Source organism: Schistocerca gregaria, chromosome 1 (genome assembly GCF_023897955.1).
Source record: "Schistocerca gregaria isolate iqSchGreg1 chromosome 1, iqSchGreg1.2, whole genome shotgun sequence".
Taxonomy (NCBI): Eukaryota; Metazoa; Arthropoda; class Insecta; order Orthoptera; family Acrididae; genus Schistocerca; species Schistocerca gregaria.
The window spans coordinates 515162810-515184557 of record NC_064920.1 but is presented as its reverse complement, the minus strand read 5'-3'; the positions used below and the strand labels follow the sequence as shown (position 1 = coordinate 515184557).

Genomic DNA, 21748 nt, shown 5'->3' with positions numbered 1-21748 from the left:
CATAAGCACACAATTTCACTAAAAGCCGCTTGTGTGGTACAGTGTCAAAAGCCTTCTGAAAATCTATAAATATGGAATCAATTTGAAATCCCTTGTGAATAGCACTAAACACTTCGTGTGAGTAGAGAGCTAGATAATTTGTAATGTTCTAATACAATAAGTGTTCCAAAACCCTACTGCACAATGACATTAATGATCTGGGCCTATAATGTAGTGGATTCCTCTAACTACCTATCTAGAATATTGGTGTGATCTGTGCAACTTTCCAGTCTACGTATGGAGCTATTGTATCAGCATACTCTGAAATGAACCTAACCAGTATACAGGCTGAACTGGAAGCCTTGCTTTTGTTAAGTGATTAAGTTGTTTCACTACTCTGAGAATATCTACTTCTATGTTACTCATGTTGGCAGCTGTTCTTGATTTGAATTCTGGAATATTTACCTCATCTTCGTTGGTGAAGAAATTTCTGAAGGCCGTGTTTAGTAACTCTGCTTTGACAGCATTGTCGTCGATAGTATTTCCATTGTTATCGCTCAGAGAAGGCACTTCCCACTAGCATACTTTACATACGAACAGAATCAGTCTGGATTTTCTGGCAGGTTCGAGACAAAGTTTCATTGTGGAAACAGTTATAAGCATGTCATAATGAAGTCTGCCCTAAATTTCGAGCTTCTGTAAAAGATTACCAATTTTAGAGATTTTGCACCCACTTAAATTTGGCATGCTTTTTTCATTGTTTCTGCAGCAGTGTTCTGGCCAGTTTTGTGTACCATGGAGGATCAGTTTTGTCATTTGTTAATTTATTTGGAGTAGATCTCTGAACTGCTGCCAATGCTATTTCTTTGAATTCAAGCCATATCTGGTCTACACTTACACTGTTAATTTCGAGAAATGAAGATTGTCTTCGAGAAGGCATGAAGTAAATTTTTATCTGCTTTTTTGAGTAGGTATATTTTTCCTTTATTCTTCTAGGTTTTGGGGGTTACAATATTGAATCTCACTATGACAACCAAGTGTTCACTAATCCCTGTATCCGTTTTGATGCTTGTTATTAGCTCAGGATTATTTATTGCTAAGGGATCAAGTGTGTTTACACAACCGCTATTTGCATGGCCTCAAGAACTAATTGCTCAAAATAATTTTCAGAGAAAACATTTAGCACAATTTTGGATGATATTTTATGCGAATCTCTGGATTTAAAGACGTATTTTCACCAACATATCAAGGGTAAATTAAAGTCGCCACAAACTATAATTGTATGAGTTGGGTACGTGTTTGAAATTAAACTCAAGTTCTCTTTGAATCTTTCAGCAACTGTAACATCTAAATTGGGAGTTTGGTAAAAGGGTCCAGTTATTATTTTATTCCAGTTGCCAAGAATGAGCTCTGTCCATATCAACCCAGAGGAACTATCTACTTCAGTTTTGCAACAAGATAAACTACTCTCAACAGCAACGAACACACTACCACCAACTGTGTTTAGCCTATCCTTTCGGAACACCATTATGTTCTTCACAAGAATTTCGGCTGAACTAATCTCTGGCTTTAGCCAGCATTCATGCCTATAATGCTTTGAACAACAGTGCTCTCTATTAACGCTTGGAGGTTTGGTGCTTCCCAACACAGCTATGACAATTTACAGCTGGTATACCGAAGGTTCCTGTATCTACATTTCTCCTGTGTTCAGTCTGTATCATGTGAGACTAGAACCCTTTTGTGTTTTCCCCAAGACTCTCTAACCTAAAAAACTGCCCAGTCTATGACACAGAGCCCCTGCTACCTGCGTAGCCACCTCCTATGTGTAGTGGACTCCTGACATATTCAGCAGAACCTGAAACACAACCATCCTATGGTGCAAGTTAAGGAAACTGCAGCATAGATTGTCTGAGTCTCTGGTTCAGGCCTTCCACTTGGCTCTGTACCAGATGTCCACAATCAGTCCTGTCGACTATGCTGCATTTTGTTGTGAGCTCTGCTTTCCTTTCATCTCACAAGCAAGACTGGCAGCTTTTACCACTTCTATGAGCTGCCAGAAACCATAGAGGATCTCTTCCAATCCAAAGCAACACAAATCATTAGTACTGATGTGAGCCACCACCTGCAGCTGGTTGCGCCCAAGGCTCTTCATGGCATCTGGAAGTACCCTTTCCACGTCTGGAATGGCTCCACCCAGTATGCACACAGAGTGCACACTGGGTTTCTTCCCCTTCTTGGCAGCCATGTCCATAAGGGGCCCCATAATGCACCTAACACTGGAGCTCCAAATTACCAATAATCCCACCCTCTGTAACTGCCTGGATCTTGAAGGCTGAGAGGTTTCCACTCAAACTGGACAGACATCTGCATCTGGCTGATGTTTGCAATGTTGTCATCTGCTACGCCCTGGATAAGGAATTCCATTCCAGCAGTGGGTTCTCCAATCAGAGAACCCTCCCCCTTGAAGAGGATTTTCCAACTGACCAATCATATGACAACTCATACACCACTGGTCGGCAACCGGAAGCCTGGTGTGATATCACAGCGGTACAGTGTGGCCCAGCTGTGTCCACTGCATCTGGGGAAGTTGACGTAGCAAATGTGCAAACCAGCTGACCTGATGGCTTCCACGCGACACATAAATGCTGTTCAAGTTGCCACTCCCTGCTGCTGTAGTTGGACCACCTCTCATCAGTGATAAAAAAAAAAGGGCCACATTGTGGTGGTCAGCCACTCAACTGCACAGAACGCAGCAACAGAGAACATGGATATGGATATCCAAGGAAGTATCATCATCAGGGCCTGTTCCTGATAAAGATTCCAACAAGAATTTTATCAAGGTTTTGGTTCTTTTGCAACAACTGCACCTGCAGGTAGAAACCGGCATGGCAGTTTCCTTGCTTAGTGCCCAAACAGATTCAGACCTCGGCTCTCCACCACTGTCACCAATAAACAGGCACCTCCAGGGTTACTGCAAACAGCAAATCCCTTTGCTTGGCCAATTCATGGCTGAAGTTACCTATAAATCAGTAACTTGGCCTATTATCTTTACTGTCTTCCATGAAGCTAGACCAGCAAAACTTTTTATGGAAAGATGCCTTTCAGACCTTTGGCTTTTCAGACATGTAATCTGTGGAGTTGCTACCAGCCAAAGTCCACTGTCAATAATAGGAATCTCTGTGCTCAGAATTTCAGGATATCTTTGTGGAATGACCACTGACTTTCAAGCCCACATGGTATTGAAGCATTCGGCTGGTTCTAGATTTTCTCATGCTAGGCACATTCGTATAACACTACACTCCCAGGCTTGCTGTTGCCATATACTCTAGTGAATGGGCCACTCTCGTCCTCATGAAGAAATTTTCTGGTAAATTCCGACTTTTTTGGGGGTGGAAAGTGCCCCTTAAATTTTCAACACTATCTGGAATAGGTCACATTCACTATTCCGCCCTGTTTCAACTGCAAGGATTACACTGTCATTACTACCAGATGTGAAAATTACCGAACTATCAGTTTAATAAGTCACAGCTGCAAAATACTAACATGAATTATTTACAGACGAATGGAAAAACTGATAGAAGCCGACCTCGGGGAAGATCAGTTTGGATTCCGTAGAAATGTTGGAACACGTGAGGCAATACTGGCCTTACGACTTATCTTAGAAGAAAGATTAAGGCAAGGCAAACCTACGTTTCTAGCATTTGTAGACTTGAACACTCTCTTTCAAATTCTGAAGGTGGCAGGGATAAAATACAGAAACGAAAGGCTATTTACAATTTGTACAAAAACGAGATGGGCGTTATAAGAGTCGAGGGGCATGAAAGGGAATCAGTGGTTGGGAAGGGAGTGAGACAGGGTTGTAGCATCGCCCCGATGCTATTCAATCTGTATATTGAGCAAGTACTAAAGGAAACAAAAGGAAAATTCAGAGTAGGAATTAAAATCCATGGAGAAGAAATGAAAACTTTGAGGTTCGCCGATGACATTGTAATTCTGTCAGAGACAGCAAAGGACTTGGAAGAGCAGTTGAATGGAATGGACAGTGTCTTGAAAGGAGGATATAAGATGAACATCAACAAAAGCAAAACGAGGATAATGGAATGTAGTCGAATTAAGTCGGGTGATGCTGAGGGAATTAGATTAGGAAATGAGACACTTAAAGTAGTAAAGGAGTTTTGCTATTTGGGGAGCAAAATAACTGATGATGGTCAAAGTAGAGAGGATATAAAATGTAGACTGGCAATGGCAAGGAAAGCGTTTCTGAAGAAGAGAAATTTGTTAACATCAAGTATAGATTTAAGTGTCAGGAAGTCGTTTCTGAAAGTATTTGTATGGAGTGTAGCTATGTACAGAAGTGAAACATGGACAATAAATAGTTTGGACAAGAAGAGAATAGAAGCTTTCGAAATGTGGTGCTACAGATGAATGCTGAAGATAAGATGGGTAGATCATATAACTAATGAGGAAGTATTGAATAGGATTGGGGAGAAGAGGAGTTTGTGGCACAACTTGACTAGAAGAAGAGATCAGCTGGTAGGACATATCCTGAGGCATCAAGGGATCATAAATTTAGCATTGGAGGGCAGCGTGGAGGGTAAAAATCGTAGAGTGAGACCAAGAGATGAATACACTAAGCAGATTCAGAAGGATGTAGGTTGCAGTAGGTACTGGGAGATGAAGGAGCTTGCACAGGATAGGTTAGCATGGAGAGCTGCATCAAACCAGTCTCAGGACTGAAGACCACAACAACAACAACATACTGGATGTATTATGAGCAACCACCTACGCAATCTTTGAGCCCTTTTTCAAAAACTCCAGGCTACAAGTCTGCATTGCAATCTGCAAAAGTCTCAATTTTTCCAACCCATTTCCACCTCACTGCATGCTCGATGACCCAGACCCTGACTTTGATTTAGAGTAGCTTGTGTGTTCTCACTTTGGTATCTCCTCCCACCAAGAGGTGGTAGATGGGTTTCCTATCACTAGCTCCCGAGCTATCAAGGCAACAGGGTCTGACCTCGTCCTCATGCAGGTCGTCTACATCATCCAGAAGGGATGGTCTTCTTGTCGTCTGGGCTATGTTTCCAATCCGCTTCATAACTACTTTGTCCTGTGCCATCGTCTCTCAGTCTTAGATGAGTCATCCTCATCCCCTCAGAAGACGCACTTTCCAAAGTGGTTATTCCTGGGGAAAGTGATGGGAAGCTTTACAGCGTTTACACAAGAGTCACAGATGTGTACTGGCCTGCACTGGCCAAGATCTGGTGTATTTGGTTGCTGTGTGTACCAGCATGCTAGTCTCAGGTGGCTCCACAAGCTCGTTCTCCCCATGGCCTCCAACACCATAGCCCTGAGAAGATATCCACGTCGATTTTGCAGTTCCATTTCTCAATATGTTTTTAGTGATTGTCATCCTTGTTTTCTATATGCCAGCCACTACCAAAGTCTCTATTCAGCTTCTCTTAAAAAAAATTTCTATGAACGGTCTCCCAGTTACTTTTGACCCGGTCTCAAGCATTTCACGATTTCTACGTGCAGTCAGCCATCCACCATGTTTGGTTACCTCCCTTTCATCAATAGTTTAATGGGAAAACTGAGCACGTTGTTCACACTTTTAAGACCCAAATGAAAAAATATCTGCAGGACTTCCCCACTGAGGAGGAGTTAAAGCTTTTTCTGATGGCCTATCGGATATGTCCTATTGGTTCCTGCAGCCCAGCAAAGCTTCTCCATGGGTGCCAGCAGAGAATGCTACTCCCCCTTCTCCGTCCGGGATCTCATCCACCATCATATTACACTGTACTGGGTTTTCCGACGCAGACAGCAGTCTTGGTGCATGGTTTTGGTCTGTGTCCCTATTGGTTACCAGTAGTCACTGTGTGTCAGAACAGCTCCTGTGTCTACATCCTCTGGTTAGGGAACTGGGAGGTTCCATGCCATGGAAATCCACTCTGCATCCAGAAGGCATCTCTGCCCCCGTCACTGGGTGCTGCCTATCTGTGGAGTTCCAGCTTCCTCTTCCATCTGCATCAGCATCTCCACCTGATGAGCCTAGGGCTTTGCAGCCTCCAGCAGCAGCTCCAGTTGCCCTCCAGCTGGTGCACATGCCTCTCCCCAGTACAATGATTCTTGTGTGGCCTCAACCTATGGCAGAGTTGCCTCCATCTTCCACACCATCTCTAGACATCACCAGGGACCTGTCTTGGATTGGCCATCATCGATCCAGACATCTCGTGCTCCGACGCAACGGGAGGGAGGGGGTGCACATCGCAGCCGACCACATCCTGCCTCAGGAATCAGCGACACTTTGCACTCAGCGGGAGAAGGGTGTAGTGATTTGCATAGATTCCACACCTGAGAGCCCTGGGCCTTCAGTAGTAAGGCACACCAAAGAAGTTGGCAGATGCTGGACGTATCAGTAGCCACCAGTACTGCTTGCGTGCACAGCCATTCCTTCGTATACTCCACCATTCGGTCAACAGCTTACACATTTAGACCCAGCCAACCTCACCCTCAGTTACATGTTGAATTCTGACTGTGATTACTGGACTAGTAGTTCAGCCACTCTGTGTCAAGTGTCTGCTTGTAACAACTTACTTCTAGATGTAATAGTGTTGCCTCTGTCATTGTCTGCATTTTCTTGTGCTTAGAACAAATATCAATAGTCAAGATGAATGTGTTATATTACCAGTTCGTCTCAGTACAAAGGTGCATGTGCTGTGAGAGAGAAAGAGAGAGAGAGAGAGAGAGAGAGAGAGAGAGAGAGAGAGAGAGAGAGAGCAGCCTTCCTTAAGAAGACAGATGGAGTACACTATTACTACTAAGGCTCCATTCAACTACATAGTGAAATAAATACCTAAGGTGCAACATTTGGCACTTCTAACTGTGACTACTACTCATGGAGGTTGAAGCCTCCAAAGAAATGTTTGTTACACGATTTTGAAAGCACCTTTTCTTAAGGCACACTAATAGGATATAGAATTATAACACATGGGGCATAAAACTAATCTCATTATTCTGCAAAATGGGATCCATCTTATAAGAGAGATCTACGTTTTTCTCCCACTTTGCCTCCCACTGAATGAGGGAAGGATTTCAAAATGTTTTGGTTGTCCTTGCACAATTAACATCTGTTCCAGCACCCTTAACTCATATGCTGTCTGAGAATACCAATATGCTTCTGCCATATAGTTTACTATCTATTTCTTTGGCATATTTTGTATAGCTTTTATGTTCTACAGTATGTTTATGATAATGGTGTCATATCATTTATCAAGTTGGTCAGCTGATGAATCATTAGAAAAAGTATGCTATTTTTATCTGATAGCAGGATTTTTTCTTTAATAGAAGAAAATGTAAATGGTTGTAAGGTCTTAATGGTTTTATTTGTTTCTTAATATGTTCTCTGCTTCAAGACTTTAACCTCCTTTGTGCAACTCAAAATTGGCAGTTTCTATTGCACACTGGATGGTTTCACAGGAATTGATGCAAACTTGTGTTCCATCTTCATGTGAAATTCTATTACATCTACATCACATGGATGTTACAGACGAATGTACAGGGCAACTATACTGGCATTTACAGCATCACACAGGATGCTTAGTGCAGAAGAATAGTTTTACAATGGAGAAATCCTGCCTTATTATTCATTCATTCATTTGTTCCCACGTAACATTTCAACAGATATGGCACTCTGATTGTTGGTGTAAGATCAGTTGTTCTTTCCTTGTCCTTGTTCACTAGCCTTGTTATTTTTCTTTATTTTCACAATCCCAAATGTTTTTCAATCATTAACATTTATCTATCAATTTACTAATATAAATCATCATCATGTTTCATCAAACAAAAGTCTTGCTGAAACTAAGGACACTAAGTACCTCCGATGCTATGGGTATCCCAAGTAACCTTTCACTTAGATTTGTGGCCTGAGGAACAGTCACTGCTTCAATATATAAGAGTGTGTTTCTGTCATTTTTTCACTGTTTCCAATGTTACTACTATTTCCTTATATCCCATCTGAATATACCACATGTGAAATTCTCCTATCTTAGGGAAAGGGCTGCAGATTCCTCGACTTGCGCCATAGGGTGGTGGGGTTTCGGGTTCCGCTGGGTAGGTTAGGAGTCCACTACATGCAGCAAGCGGCTACACGGGTAGCAGAGGTTGTGTGGCATGGACTGGGCGTTTTATTTTAGGTTAGATGGCCTCGGGCAAGTACAGATAGTACTTCCCGTTATACCACTCATTACGATCTTTTGCATTCCAATGGCACAGAGAGTGCAGGAAGAATGAGTGCTTGAATACCTCAGTGCTTGCTGTAATTAGTACAATCTTGTGTTTCCTGTCCCCTACAGAAACTATACATAGTGGCTTGCAATACACTGCTAGACATTTCACTTACTTCTGGTTCTTGAAATTTCATAAATAGGTTTTTGTTGGATACTTAGCAACTATCTTCAGCCATCTGTAAGTTTACATTTTTTAGAATTTCTGACCTTCCATGGTGCACTTTTTTGTATGTGTTCAAATCCTCTTGAGCAATATTGTAGGATTGGTCACCCAAGTTTTGGCAAGCTGTTTCCTTTGTATAGTGATTGAATTTTCCCCAGAATCCTACCAGTGAACCAAAGTTGGCCACCTACTTTACCTACAACAGAGTCTATGTGATCACATCATTCATATCCATACAAATTGTTACAATCAGATTACAATTGTGTTCACAGTAAATCTTCTGCATTTTGTGAAATGCACAATTTTTTATTTCTTAACATTTAAAGCAAGTTGACAGTTTTTGCACCACTTTGAAAACTCATGAAGATATGCCTGAATGTTCACATATATTTCTTTCTGGTAATGCTTCATTACAGATAACTGCCTGTTCTGCAAAATGTTTGAGGTTCCTATTAATATTACCCAACAAGTCATTACCAAAAACATCTGATGTTGCTTCTATATCTGTTGATAATATCCCATCTAAGATAATATGCTGCATCATTCCCACTGAAAAATCTTCAATCCAGTTGCAAATTCCATTTGATACCTTATATGGTCATACTTTTGTTAGTAACAATTGGTGTGATAGTCAAGAAATATTTAGCCACCTGATTGCCTTGATCCATAATTTTTAGGGCGTCAACTCAAAAAAAGCTTGAGTTGGGTTTGCAATGGTTAAGTGCTGCTGGGCTTGTCTAACACTTGGATGAGTCACCGTTCAGATCTGCAGAGTGCTGTTGGCAAGCAGAGTGCACTCAGCCCTTGTGAGGCCAATTGAGGCAGTAGCTACTTGACTGAGAAGTCAATCCATCAGAATCCATCATGGTTAGCACGAAGGAGGTTATTCTGTTTGCAGTACCTCATTATATTTGAGCTCAGAATATGCTATAGAATTTTACACAAGATCTGTGTCAATAATACTAGATGGTAGATTTGTGGACCACTTTGCTACCCTTCTTGTAGATTGGTGTGATCTGTGTTTTCTTTCAACCAGTGGATACAGTTTGAGAGATCCACAGTATATTATGATTAAGAGTGTTGCGAATTCTGTACACAAAATCTGACAGGGATTCCAATGGGCCATGGGGCTTTGTTCAACTTTAGTAATTTCAGTTGTTTCTCAACACAACTATGTCATTAATCTCTGTAGCAGGCAAGAATTCAACTTGGGCAGCACTTCTGTATCTCCCATTGTAGAGGTACATTTGAAAATGAAGTTCAGTGTACCTGTTTTCAATTTATTGCCCTTCATTTTGCTTCTTGCTACTAACTGCTTTCACACATGAGCACAATTTCCTCACATTTCATTTCAGTTAGCTTCTCCCTATCTATGGCCCTATGATTGGTTCTGCACCGATTGTGCAATAGTCACTTCTACTTTATAAATTGCTTTTCAAAGACCATATAGTAAGGAATCTTCCTCTCATCATGAACTATTCTGCAAAGTACATATCTACCCATTCCTTAGTCGATTATTCTTCTAAACTTGAGATACTGTTTCCCTAAATGCTTCTACGCAGAGCTAAATGTACAATTAATTGCCTCATGATCACAAACATGAGTTTCAATATAGATATCCTAATTTGTCGACACTAGATGTTATACATTTCCATCAGGAGGGGGCTTCAAAACTGTGTTTTAAGCAGTTTTCAGAAAAATAATTTAGCATTATTTCACCTGATGTTTGATAATCGTCAACACTTAAGGAACTGTAATTACCCCAGTCAATTCTTGGACGATTGAAGTATCCTCCAGTGATGACAACATGACTGGTTAACTCTACAATCACCTTTGATACTCATCTTTACCCAAAAAAAATCTAACACCAGTTTCAATTTCTATCACAGCGGATTTGAGTTTTTTGTCCATTGTAATAATTACATCATTTCTATTACTCCATCCTTGTAATGTACATGTAGATTTCCCCAAAAAATTTTACTTCTATAAATTTTAGCATTGCATGTGAGAGCTTCACGTACTCTGAGATTTTGTTGTGAATGGATGTAGCTATCATTATCTAGACTGAATAGAGTGCTGACTAATATAAAAATGTGTGTGCACCCTACACAGTCATCTGCCTGAGAAGCAGGCTCTGATGCACCCCCCCCCTTTTTTTGGGTGGGGGGGAGGCAATGCTGTACAACATAACAACTGAAATTACATGAGCAAGGCTGGCCTTCTCTTCCAGTTACTGAAATGATTCAAGTGTGGCCTTTGAGTCAAATGACAAGCACTGTTTGTTCCAATGTGTGGTAGCTGCTTTTAATTTAAAAGTTAATTTACAGAGACTGTATGTCATGGATGGTCCCACCCATCATGAACTATTCTACATGGTATGCATCTACCATTCTATATGGTGCGTGGCCAAGGTGCTCCTTCCTATCCCTTCCTTAAAGCGCACCATTATTCACTGCACATTCAAACTGCTAATGAGTAACGGATCCCTAGCCTTTGGGCAGCTTCATGTTTTTGCAGTGTAAAGACTGTTCCATAGAATTTCAAGTATACTACACTCCCAAAATTTTATGGATCACCATAGCCTTTTGCCCATAATTTATCTAATTTAGTACACAGCAACAGGTTAAGTATGTTGCATCAATAATCAATAGGAGATAGCAACTCCTATTTGAAAGATAGGGAAATGTGTGTACTATGTTGAATGTTCTTCAGGCCTGCTTCCCCTGTACAGAGCCCCCAGACCTACCAACAATTCATCATTAACAATCATCACAACTCGTGTCAATGAGTAGTAACAACTTCTGAGAGTGAGTTTTTTTTTGGTACATGTGTCTCAGTAGATTGCCCAACAACTATTCGCAGCAGATTCTAACTGCTTGACAGCAGTCATGCAATTTCCAGCTGCTTATTAACAGCAACTGACTTATCTCGTGTCCATGAACAGCATTCACAATGTGGTTCCACTGTTGTTGATGCTATGTTTTTTTGAACAGTAAACAAACAACTTTCTGTTTACCTTACTGAGATTTGTTCGTGTCACAGTCACAAACTTTTCAACACTGATTTGGAACAAACTGTTCAAAGAGTAGAAAATTGAATAATCACACTAATCACATAAGTACTTACACTTTAATTTAGGGGAATGATTTCCCAAAAAAGATATAGGTGGCAAATATTTGTAGGAAACATAAGAATAAATAACTGCAGCTCATATGCAAGAAAGTAACAGCAGAAAGAGAAATTGTGCATTAAAAAATCATTAAACTGAAGAGAAAGACTGAAATTGGATGTACAGTCAGTCATTGAAATGGGTTGAGAGAGTAGTGAGGTACAAGGAAGGAAGTCTCATATGACGTCACACACTAGTAAGGACTGAACAATATGGCGAAGGAAATCTGCCCCAAGCTATTCAAGGGCATAATCTGCATAGGGGTAGAAAGAAGTAGCAGGGGAAGGAGGTGGGAATGAGGTGGGGAAAGGGAGAGACACTGAGGTGGAGGGAGGGAGGGAGGGAGGGAGGGAGGGAGGGAGGGAGGGAGGGAGGGAGAATATACATCTGGAGGACCTGGTTAGGATTTCAGCCCCATTGGCTGCTCCAATTTTTTTTTTGCACAGCTCATTCTGTTGCTTTTCTTGGCACTATTTTTTCCATTGTCTACGCAATTTCTCTTCCTTCTCTTTCAGTTTTACCTTGTATGCTCTTATGCTTTCCCATGACCGATTTTTCCTTACCAACTATTTCTTCCACAAGTTTCTGTTTCCCTTTCTATCCCATAAAAACTCACATTTTTACTATATTTCATACATTTCAGTGGTACAACTAAAATGTAATTAATATAACTTGTTAGTTGACATATGTTCCACTTTAGTGTTTTCATTGTGTCTGTTACTTAGCCCTCAATTTAGGCTTGATCAAACATTGTACAGGCTTATGGTACATGAGAAAGCTGTGTTCCAGGTATTAAATGACACCTATTTATGGACATCACTCATTGACCAGGTGTGCAATGTCAACTAACAAGTAATTTTAATCCAATTTCATTGCCTGTTAATGAAGTAAATAGAACCTTTGATGTACATGTATATTCACATTCAGTTTATTAAAAAGTGTCATCTTTTCTGAGTTTTTAGTCCACCACTTAGCTGATATAGCAAATTTATTTCAGAGAATTTTTTATATATAATAATAAGTTTTAGGATGTTGTCCAAAATTTAGTCATTTCCAATAGTAGACGAATTACAACCACCAACCTTGTATCTGTTGACGAGTGTTTCTTTCCCAAGATTATATAATAAGTAATCCATGGAAGGCTTGTAACATGCAATTGTGTAGTCATAATCAAAGCCGTAAACTTTCACTTCCTCCAGATCAAGTTCATTACATGCAAAAACCCCTTTTGGGTTTACATCAGGGGGCAGCTTCTTAGCTGAAAAGTAATATGTACTATTTACATTTTGTAACAATATAGGTCTTAATTTGCTTGTAACAAATTCCAATATTTTCTCTTGTGTATTTTCTTATAGTTATGGGTGAAATAATAACTATATACACATACAAATTAAAATTTTAATAAACAAATAAATATGAAAAGATCCAAAAGGTATTATTGGCTGGCCATTCAAAGTAACATAATAATTGGATGGTGAGTTGTGAAAAAAATTGAGTCTAATGTTTAAGTGTGCAGGAAACAGAATAAAACAGAAAATCACAGAACAGAATATATTTTATTTGACTTTGAACATAACATGCAACTGACATTGAAAAGCTAAGTTTATTTTACATCTTTCATTTTACCACTTACGTAATTAATTGTCAGAAGTTATTTACAAAGCTAAATTATTTCTGCAATGCACATTTTGTCATTTGTAATACACAAGAAGAAAATGCATCACACAGTTTTACATGCTTTTCACAATGTACTGACATGATACAGTGCTCTGTCTTGTAGTACATAGATGCAAATATTGGACAACATTATAACTGAATTTCATGCACATTTCGATACCAAAATTTTATTTCATTTAGCTTTTAATGGCGTATGGAGTACATAACAATGCCTGTATTAACTTTTTCATGGTGAAACACAATTTAAAGCTTTTATTGGAATTCCATGTCATTATAGGACTACAAATCTGAAATTTTTGTACTATGTCATGTACTATATTATACTTATTTGTTTACAATTATTTTGAATGTATCCACAAACATTGTCTAGGCACTTTTAAAGAGTTTGCACAAGTAGTCCAGTTCAAATACTTATATATCATAACTGGATCTTTGTTGGTATAGTGTACAGTATATCACTCGTATGTCCATTCCCTGTGTAGAGCTCATTTCAGATATCCTCAGATAATTATTAATTACGTTCTCTTTAATATAAGATAGGTAGTTAAGCACTAGCCACATTATATACAGATTGTCATAACATTATTCTCTCTGAAGAACAGTGTACACTATTCTTGTGAAGTGTGTTCTGCGATGCTTCTAATCCCCAAAACTTCAATTTCAAACTACTTTTTTTTTAAATTCATCTAATGAAGTTACCTCACAGAACAGAGCTTTAAGTAGCAAATTTCCCTACTTACATGACACGTTAATCACACCAAAGAGTCTGGCACATAATTTATAAAAAAAAAAAAAAAAAAAAAAAAAGGTCAGGGTAGTCTTGGGCAACATTAGTCAGACTCCAACTGAGGTAGACTTCCAAACAAAGCTGTGAAAGCATTCAATACAATAGAATGAGTGTGCACAAAATTCTAAGGACATCATAGTCATCAGAAGGCAGAACATGTACAATGATGTGAGAGCTGTTTTGAGATCTTTTCTTTTGGTTACTAACAGAAAATGTGGATATGATAAACGTTTTCATATTGGTTTTGAACTGAGTGGGAGATCAAAAGGACGGACTTCTGTGACATCATGAGTTATAACATTTGAGCTGAACTCACAGTACTGATGGCAGCAAAGCTCTTTTATATGTGGCTCACGGAGTGCACTGCACACAAGAGGTAGCTACTAGCAACAGAATATGAGTAGATTGCCCACAAAGCATGTTTAGATTACATTTGCTGGCTATATGTCCTCCACATGGGCAAAAAAGTAGCCACTGACATATTTAGAAGTGATTCTGCAATTTCTTTGTAGTACTGAGTGTCAAATGTGGAATTCCAGAGCATCAAATGTAATAAACATATATACAAGCAGATGACACCAGAAGTTCTGGTGGCATCTCATGATCATTATTTTGCAATTGATAAACATAGTAAGGCACATCATTCCTGAAAACAATTACTACCTCCAAAGGTAATATCAACAAGGTACATTCAGAAATTAAAAGTTCTAATTGCATCCAGAGATGACATGACTAGTTGGACACAAATGTGCATACACAGGAGTAGGGAGGAGGTATGTGGGAATACTGCAGTGCAGTTTCAGTTTTGTGATGGCAGGGGTCACTGCACAGGCTAAGATAAAATGGCTGCATTGATTTTGCACCTTCAAAAGCAATATCCACCAGAGATCCACTGCCAACTGAAACATGTATGGACAGGACATTACAAGTGACAGTATGGTCAGATGATGAGCAGGCACTTTGCTAAACAATGAACCAAAATTCATGACATTGACCATAGTATCCAACCATCTCTGGTGACACCATAAGTGATGGAAAGTGTGCAGAATTTCAGAACTCTCTCGTCAGTTCCCCCAGATGTGTTACTCGGTGTTGTATAAAGCAGTCTCCAGTGGCTTGGTTTTCATAAAGTGTGTGCAAGATGGGTTCCAAGACAACTGACAGATGGACACAAAAGTGAATGTCTGGCTGCAGCACTGACATTCCTACAGCTATAAGCAGAGAAATGCGACGAGTTTCGCAACCATGTCATCACTGGGGATGAAACAAGAGTGTTGCATTCCACACCATAAACAAAGCAACAATTGATGCATTGGCAGTGTAGTGGTTCACCTGTGAAGTCAATAAAGTCAATCAGACAATCTCTGTAAAAAAAAAATCATGTGCCCTATCATCTGGGATGGACATGGTGTTCTCCTGTGTGAGTTTTTACCATAAAGGGAGACAGTAAATGTTGATTGGTATTGCCAGTCATCAAGAAATCTGAAGAGGCTGATTATGAATATTAGACATGGGGTGTTGACAAGAGGCTTTATTCTTGTGCTTGACAATTCAAGACCCCATACAACTAACACCACATGAACTGAGTTGAATCAGTTTTGTAGGGTAGATCTTTGACCATCCACCCTACAGCTCCAATCCCAATATGAGTGACTCGTCTCTTCTGTATCACAAAGCATTTTCTGACAGGAAACTGATGCACAGCTATGATAAATTCCTTAACAGTGGAGGTGATTATGCTGAGGAGTAGCCAGTGAATCTATGTAAATATTCCAATAAATATTTATTTTTAATTCATGTTTTTGTTTTCTTTATCAGTCATAGGAAGTTACTTTCTGGATGCACCTCATACGTTGAAAATATTGCTCCCTTAGTCCTCTCACTTCCACTTTCTCTCTCAACACTTTTAAACCACTGAACATGTAGAATCACCTTTATTATATTAAATTGTGTGTTTAACATTAAATAAATCTCAAACTATCAAATGGAAAGAGTTATAAATTGTTTAATGTTTTAACGGCTGAAGAACATAGCCTTAAAAGAAAGTTTTTAACAAATTGCTACTAAATCGCTGAGGATACAGGAAATTGGACTCAAAGATTTTTAAGCAAATAAAATCAGAAATTCACAACAAGAGAAAAGTGAAACTGGATGAAATGGCAGTACACTTGGGTTTTATTGAGACATACTAACCATGAACATGAAAATTTCAATTCATTCAGCTCAGTAAGTATTTTACATACAAAATCTGTGGCCAGATAGCTGTACATACCTTCATTTTCATATAGTAGTAGAAATGACTATGCTGAACAGGAAGATAATGTTCCATGTTACTTATACCTCTTGTCATAACTGATCAGAGCAGTTACCAGTATTTCAGGCCAAATCATTCTTTCATGTACTCATCAGGGCCTGATCTAGTGATTATGTTGGCCAGGCAACTTAACAACATTATGGAGAGCACAATAGATGTGCACAGTCTACTGGAAAACAGCACCTCCTCACGTTTGTAGGAATGACAACAGAACAGACTGGATGTTATTCTGAAGGTACACTACACTGCACTATGCAGTATTTGTTCAAAAAATACTAGAGGAGTTCAGTCATTGTAGGCCATAGCTTTCAACATCATGATGCCTGGGGCAGTCCCCACAATCAAGTTCAGTATCAACTCAAGTAGCAAATGCCTATTGATCATCACGGAGATGCAGATAGAATCCTCCCATCACTAAACACAAGTTTTCACCACTAATATAAAAACAGAAAGCTTTGAGCAGTGCATTTAAAAGTGTACTTAACTCAAAAATTACTAAGCTTTGGAATGAGAACTGAAAACGGCGTACATACAACTAAACAATTCAGTGAGTTATATGTGCACCTCAAAGCTGCTGGAGGATGAAATGATGTCAGTAAAATAGATGTATGTTTTTTTCTATGAACTGAAATAAACATATGCTGTGGAGTTTTTTACTAAATCAGGTGTGGAGATAGGCTGCCATATTTACAGACTATAAAATTGTAAAATACTTCTAAGAAATTATTTATGATATTGAATAAAAAATTGTATTTATTCATTTGTCAGTAGCCTCCACAATTAAACACAAACTTTGGGATCTGAACAACCCTTAGTCACAATGAGAATAAGCTACTAGCAGAAGAAACACGATAACACAATAAGAGAATGACCAGGAACCAGAAAAGTAGTAGTATTATAATATTACAAGCAATCTCCAGGAACTATTTGGTAAAAAGTTACATAGTAAATCATCCTAGAATTTTTTGTAGTTTATGTAAAATATATGTTCATAACATGCATCAAAGTACTCGACAGAGACTTGTCCATTATCTAATGCCTATCATAATAATGATGAGACTGCTTGCTCTATATGCTTCAATGTACACACGAAAATAAAACAAAGAAATGTCATCAGCAGACATAATGAGTATCATAACTGTAATAGAATATATAAAAGATTTTGACCTATGAAACTGTGACTGATTCCTGTGCCTGAAGTAGAACTGCTTATACAGTACAGTCCAATGTGAACATTTCTTTTTCAGCTTCAACAGTTATTTTTTATTTGTGCTGTTGTGCAAGTACCAAGTAACGTGAAAAGAGTGAGGGGGCAAGGCACGGAACAAAGCTTTGGAAGTACACTGCAACTATTTGTCACATATTGCAGGCAGTTACACATGACAGTTAGGACTAAATTAATTTGGGTGCTCATAATCTTTTTCCATCGCCTTATTTTGTATCTAGGCCTAAGCAGAATGATTATTAATGAACGAAATGGGAATGACAAAGAAGAATTTGTTTTTCATATTCCACTAAGTTTTGAAAGTATTTGGAGTTTCATTTAAGTTATCAGTATGTAAGATCCCATGGGAAACATAAATTAATATGCCCAGTTTGCGTTCCAAATTACGTGCATGTAACTGGTATAATACCATTTAATTCAATGAGACGTAACTTCAGTCTCTTTCAAATCCAAAATATTAATAAAAATATCGGTTTAATGAAAGACAGTTTGTTAAATAAAAGCTAAACAATACGATATCCTCAAGTTGGTCGGGGAATGGTCTTCATTAATCATTCCCTGCTTCACTCACTGTGCGATGCCTCAGCTGTAAGTTTACTAGTAATATGAAATGCATGGTAATCATTATGCAAAACTGAAATATTTAGGGGAATGAGAAGGGCTGCTCAACTTCATGAAGGTGCCAAAGTACAACGGTAAACTTCACTAAATCACTTCGTACTTTCAATTACTTGGAACACAACAGAAACCTTAATATTATTTCACTTAAAACAAATCAAAATGTCCTTAATGTAGCAGGGTATCATCTCAGCTTCACGACTCCTAACCTACATTATCATCGAAAACGACCGCGGCCAAGATCGTAGGGGCTTGATGACAAACATTTACAGTGCAATATTTGGTCGGTGGCATCATAAGGTTTAAGACACTTTCCGGGTATCAAACAATATTTTTCGAAGGGTTTCGTTATTCGAGACATAACACTGCCAGGTTAGCAAAACAAGCACATGAATCCCTGCGCAGCATTATCTTTATCTGCAAGTGACAAGTGGTAGGGGAACAAGTAGACCAATATGGGTTTTAATTGGCTCGGGTTGGGTTACGACCTTGGGTACTTACATTCACATAACTGCTTTGTTTTTATGTAAGCATCGCGTAGTGGTATCCGACTGCTTCTGTACCGTTTCTGCGGAATTCCCAACACTCGCCGAAATAAAATGATAGTAGCATCATTTGCTGTTAACGTCCTACCGGTACATAATACTCTACCATGCAACATCACGTTTGCCGGCAATCACTCGCCCCTCAGGCTTCGCTATTAGTGTACACTTGCATGTGGGCTGCGCGCAGAAGCCCGCTTATTTTAAATCACATGCGGCACGCGTACAACCCGCTGCGTAATGTGACTAGCGCAACTAGTCTAATTAAGTCTTCACATATCTTGCAGTTAAGCTGAGTACTATGTCACAAGCAATAAAAGAGTGACTTTAGAAAATTATTTAAACTATTACAGACAATTTTAAATTTGAAGTTGGAAGCGCAACTAGCGTCTCGGTGATCACCGCTGTTCTAGGTAATCAACAGTCTTCCGTTTCGCATTAGGAGATGGTAACCATTTGTTGCTGTTGTTGTTGTGGTCTTCAATCCGAAGCAGCTTTCCATGCTACTCTATCCTGTGCGAGCCTCTTCATCTCTGAATACTACTGCAACCTACATCCTTCTGAATCTGCTCACTGTATTCATCTCTTGTTCGCCCCTCTGCAACCCCCCCCCCCCCAACACACACACACACACACACACACACACACACACACGACTGTCTATATGCCTCCGTAGCTCTAATTTCTCGTATCTTATCTTCGTTATCCTTACGCACAATGTATGTTGGCGGCAGTAGAATCGTTCGGCAGTCTGCTTCAAATGCCGGGTCTCCAAATTTTCTCAATAGTGTATCTCGAAAAGAACGTCGCCTTCCCTCCAGGGATTCCTATTTGAGTTCCCGAAGCATCTCCGTAACACTTAAGTGTTGTTTGAACTCAGCCCGTATTCAATTACGTTTTTTCGTGTCTTCCTTTTCCTGCTACCAAACTTTTACTATGCTATGGCTACCATGTAAACTTTTACTACTGTGGTAGGCGTGTGCTTCGTGTCTATCCCTACTGCAATAATGCATTCACTATAGTAGCTTACCCACATTACTCTTTTCTTATTCGTTATTAAACCTACTACTGCATTACTCTATTTGGTTTTGTATTTATAACCCCGTACTCTCCTGACCAGAAGTTCTGTTCTTCCAGCACTTAAATTCACTAATTCTTACTATATATAATTTTAACCTATCCATTTTCCTTTTTAAATTTTCTAACCTACCTGCCCGATTAAGGGATATAACACTGCACGCCCCGATTCAAAGAACGCCAGTTTTGTTTTTCCTGATGACGACATCCGCCGGAGCGGTTTCCTCCGCAACATTTTGGTCGAGAAGATGCCATCAGCATTTAATCTTACAAACAGCCGCAGTTTCCACTTGCTTTCAGCCGTTCGCAGTCCCAGCACAGCAAGAATGATTTGGTTGATGTTACACGGCCAAACTGTTGCCCCCGCAACTTACTGAAAAGGCTACAGCCCCTCTTCAGAACCACACTCAACAGATACACATCCGTTGTGGTTGCACCTAAGGTACGGCTGTCTGTATATTGCTGAGACACGCTAGCCACCCCACCGACAGCAAGTCCATGGTCAATGGGCGTGAGTGGGGGTAGGGGGGGTGCAGGGGTGGGTAACCGTTTATACTCGAAATAAATTCCTATAAAACTCACTATGGGGTTGGTGAGTTAAGCAGTGAATAAGATAAATAAATAAAACAAAGATCCAATGAGATGGGTCTCATCCCTGCTAGGCATCCTTCCATAATTAGGCCTACCTTTGTAATTTATCAGTAAACGCCCGATACAGTAAAGAATTGATCTCTCATGCGTAAAACAGCTTCAGACTTCCGATCACTAATTGCAACTGAGTTAATATGTTAACCATGAAAGCGAGAAAAAGTTTAGAAAGAAGTTTCGAAAGTTCGTTGGAAGACGCTAGTATGGGTAATTTGTGCTTCTTTTTAGTAAAGAAGCACTCAATTAAAACGACGTACCCGATGCGGCAGTTTTACTGCATGAACAGCGAAAATGTAGTAAGAGCAAATTTTTTTTCCTTTCCTCGTTTTGTGGAGGGTTTTAGCAAGAAAAAGTTTCGCAAAGGTTTGAAATTATGTCTAACGTCTGTTGCAAATCAATAATTGCTCTCATTCTCAAACATTGGATGAATAAAATCTGGGTATTTGCGCGCGATGAATTACGCTATCTCAAGGCATATACAGTTTCTAACTGGAATACTTGTTTTAATGTGTTAAATCTTTCAAATGGTTCAAATGGCACGGAGCACTATGGGACTCAACATCTGAGGTCATCAGTCCCCTAGAACTTAGAACTACTTAAACCTAACTAACCTAAGGACATCACACACATCCATGCTCGAGGCAGGATTCGAATCTACGACGATAGCGGTCGCGCGCTTCCAGACTGAAGCACCTAGAACCGCTCGGCCACACCGCCTGCCTGTTAAATCTTTAACATAAGATAATACCGTTTAATGAGTATATTATGACCATTTTAAATTTTTAAATTCAGTCAATTACTTTACTTTGCGCCATCGGGCCCAGAGGTCCTCGCGCAGTTACAAGGCTCCTCTTCCACTGGATTCTGTTTGTGTCTTCTGTGGGCAGTCATTCCCTAGCCGATGTGCAGCAAGTCCTCGTGGATTCCATCTTTTCAGCTATCCTTTGATCTTCCCAGTCGTATTTTTCCACAGGGAGTAAAATCCATGGATTTCAAAGGCCATCGGTGTTCATCCAACCGAGCTACATGTCGTGTCCGTATACGCCAGTTGCTTCTCATCAGGCCTACAATATTTGGTCTGTTGTAGATCACATCCGCCTCACAATTACGCCGGAACCTCGATTCTCCAGTCATTTCTTATTGTACCAATCCATAGATCTTCCTTAACATTTTCGCTCAAAAAAGAGTAAGATTATTGAAGTCTGTTTTCCGGACGCTCCAAGTTTCGCAACTATACAGCCCAACGGGTTGGGTTAGTGTC

The 21748-nt window shown here is 39.6% G+C and overlaps 1 protein-coding gene across 4 annotated transcripts in view; it reads right to left on the bottom strand.

The window, feature by feature from the left end:
• LOC126354514 (5'-nucleotidase domain-containing protein 3) overlaps positions 1-21748 on the bottom strand; it is a 189415-nt gene that overhangs the window by 121004 nt on the left and 46663 nt on the right. The window contains exons 1-2 of one of the 4 annotated variants that reach the window (XM_050004242.1): positions 18722-18935; positions 12682-12857 (exon numbers count right to left, since the gene is read on the bottom strand). In XM_050004242.1, the coding sequence (XP_049860199.1) occupies positions 12682-12857; positions 18722-18881 (336 nt within the window). In that variant the 5' untranslated portion in view covers positions 18882-18935. Of the gene's footprint in view, positions 1-12681; positions 12858-16335; positions 18671-18721; positions 18936-21748 lie in introns of those variants that run through there. The other 3 variants (XM_050004233.1, XM_050004251.1, XM_050004259.1) reach the window with 3 other exon arrangements.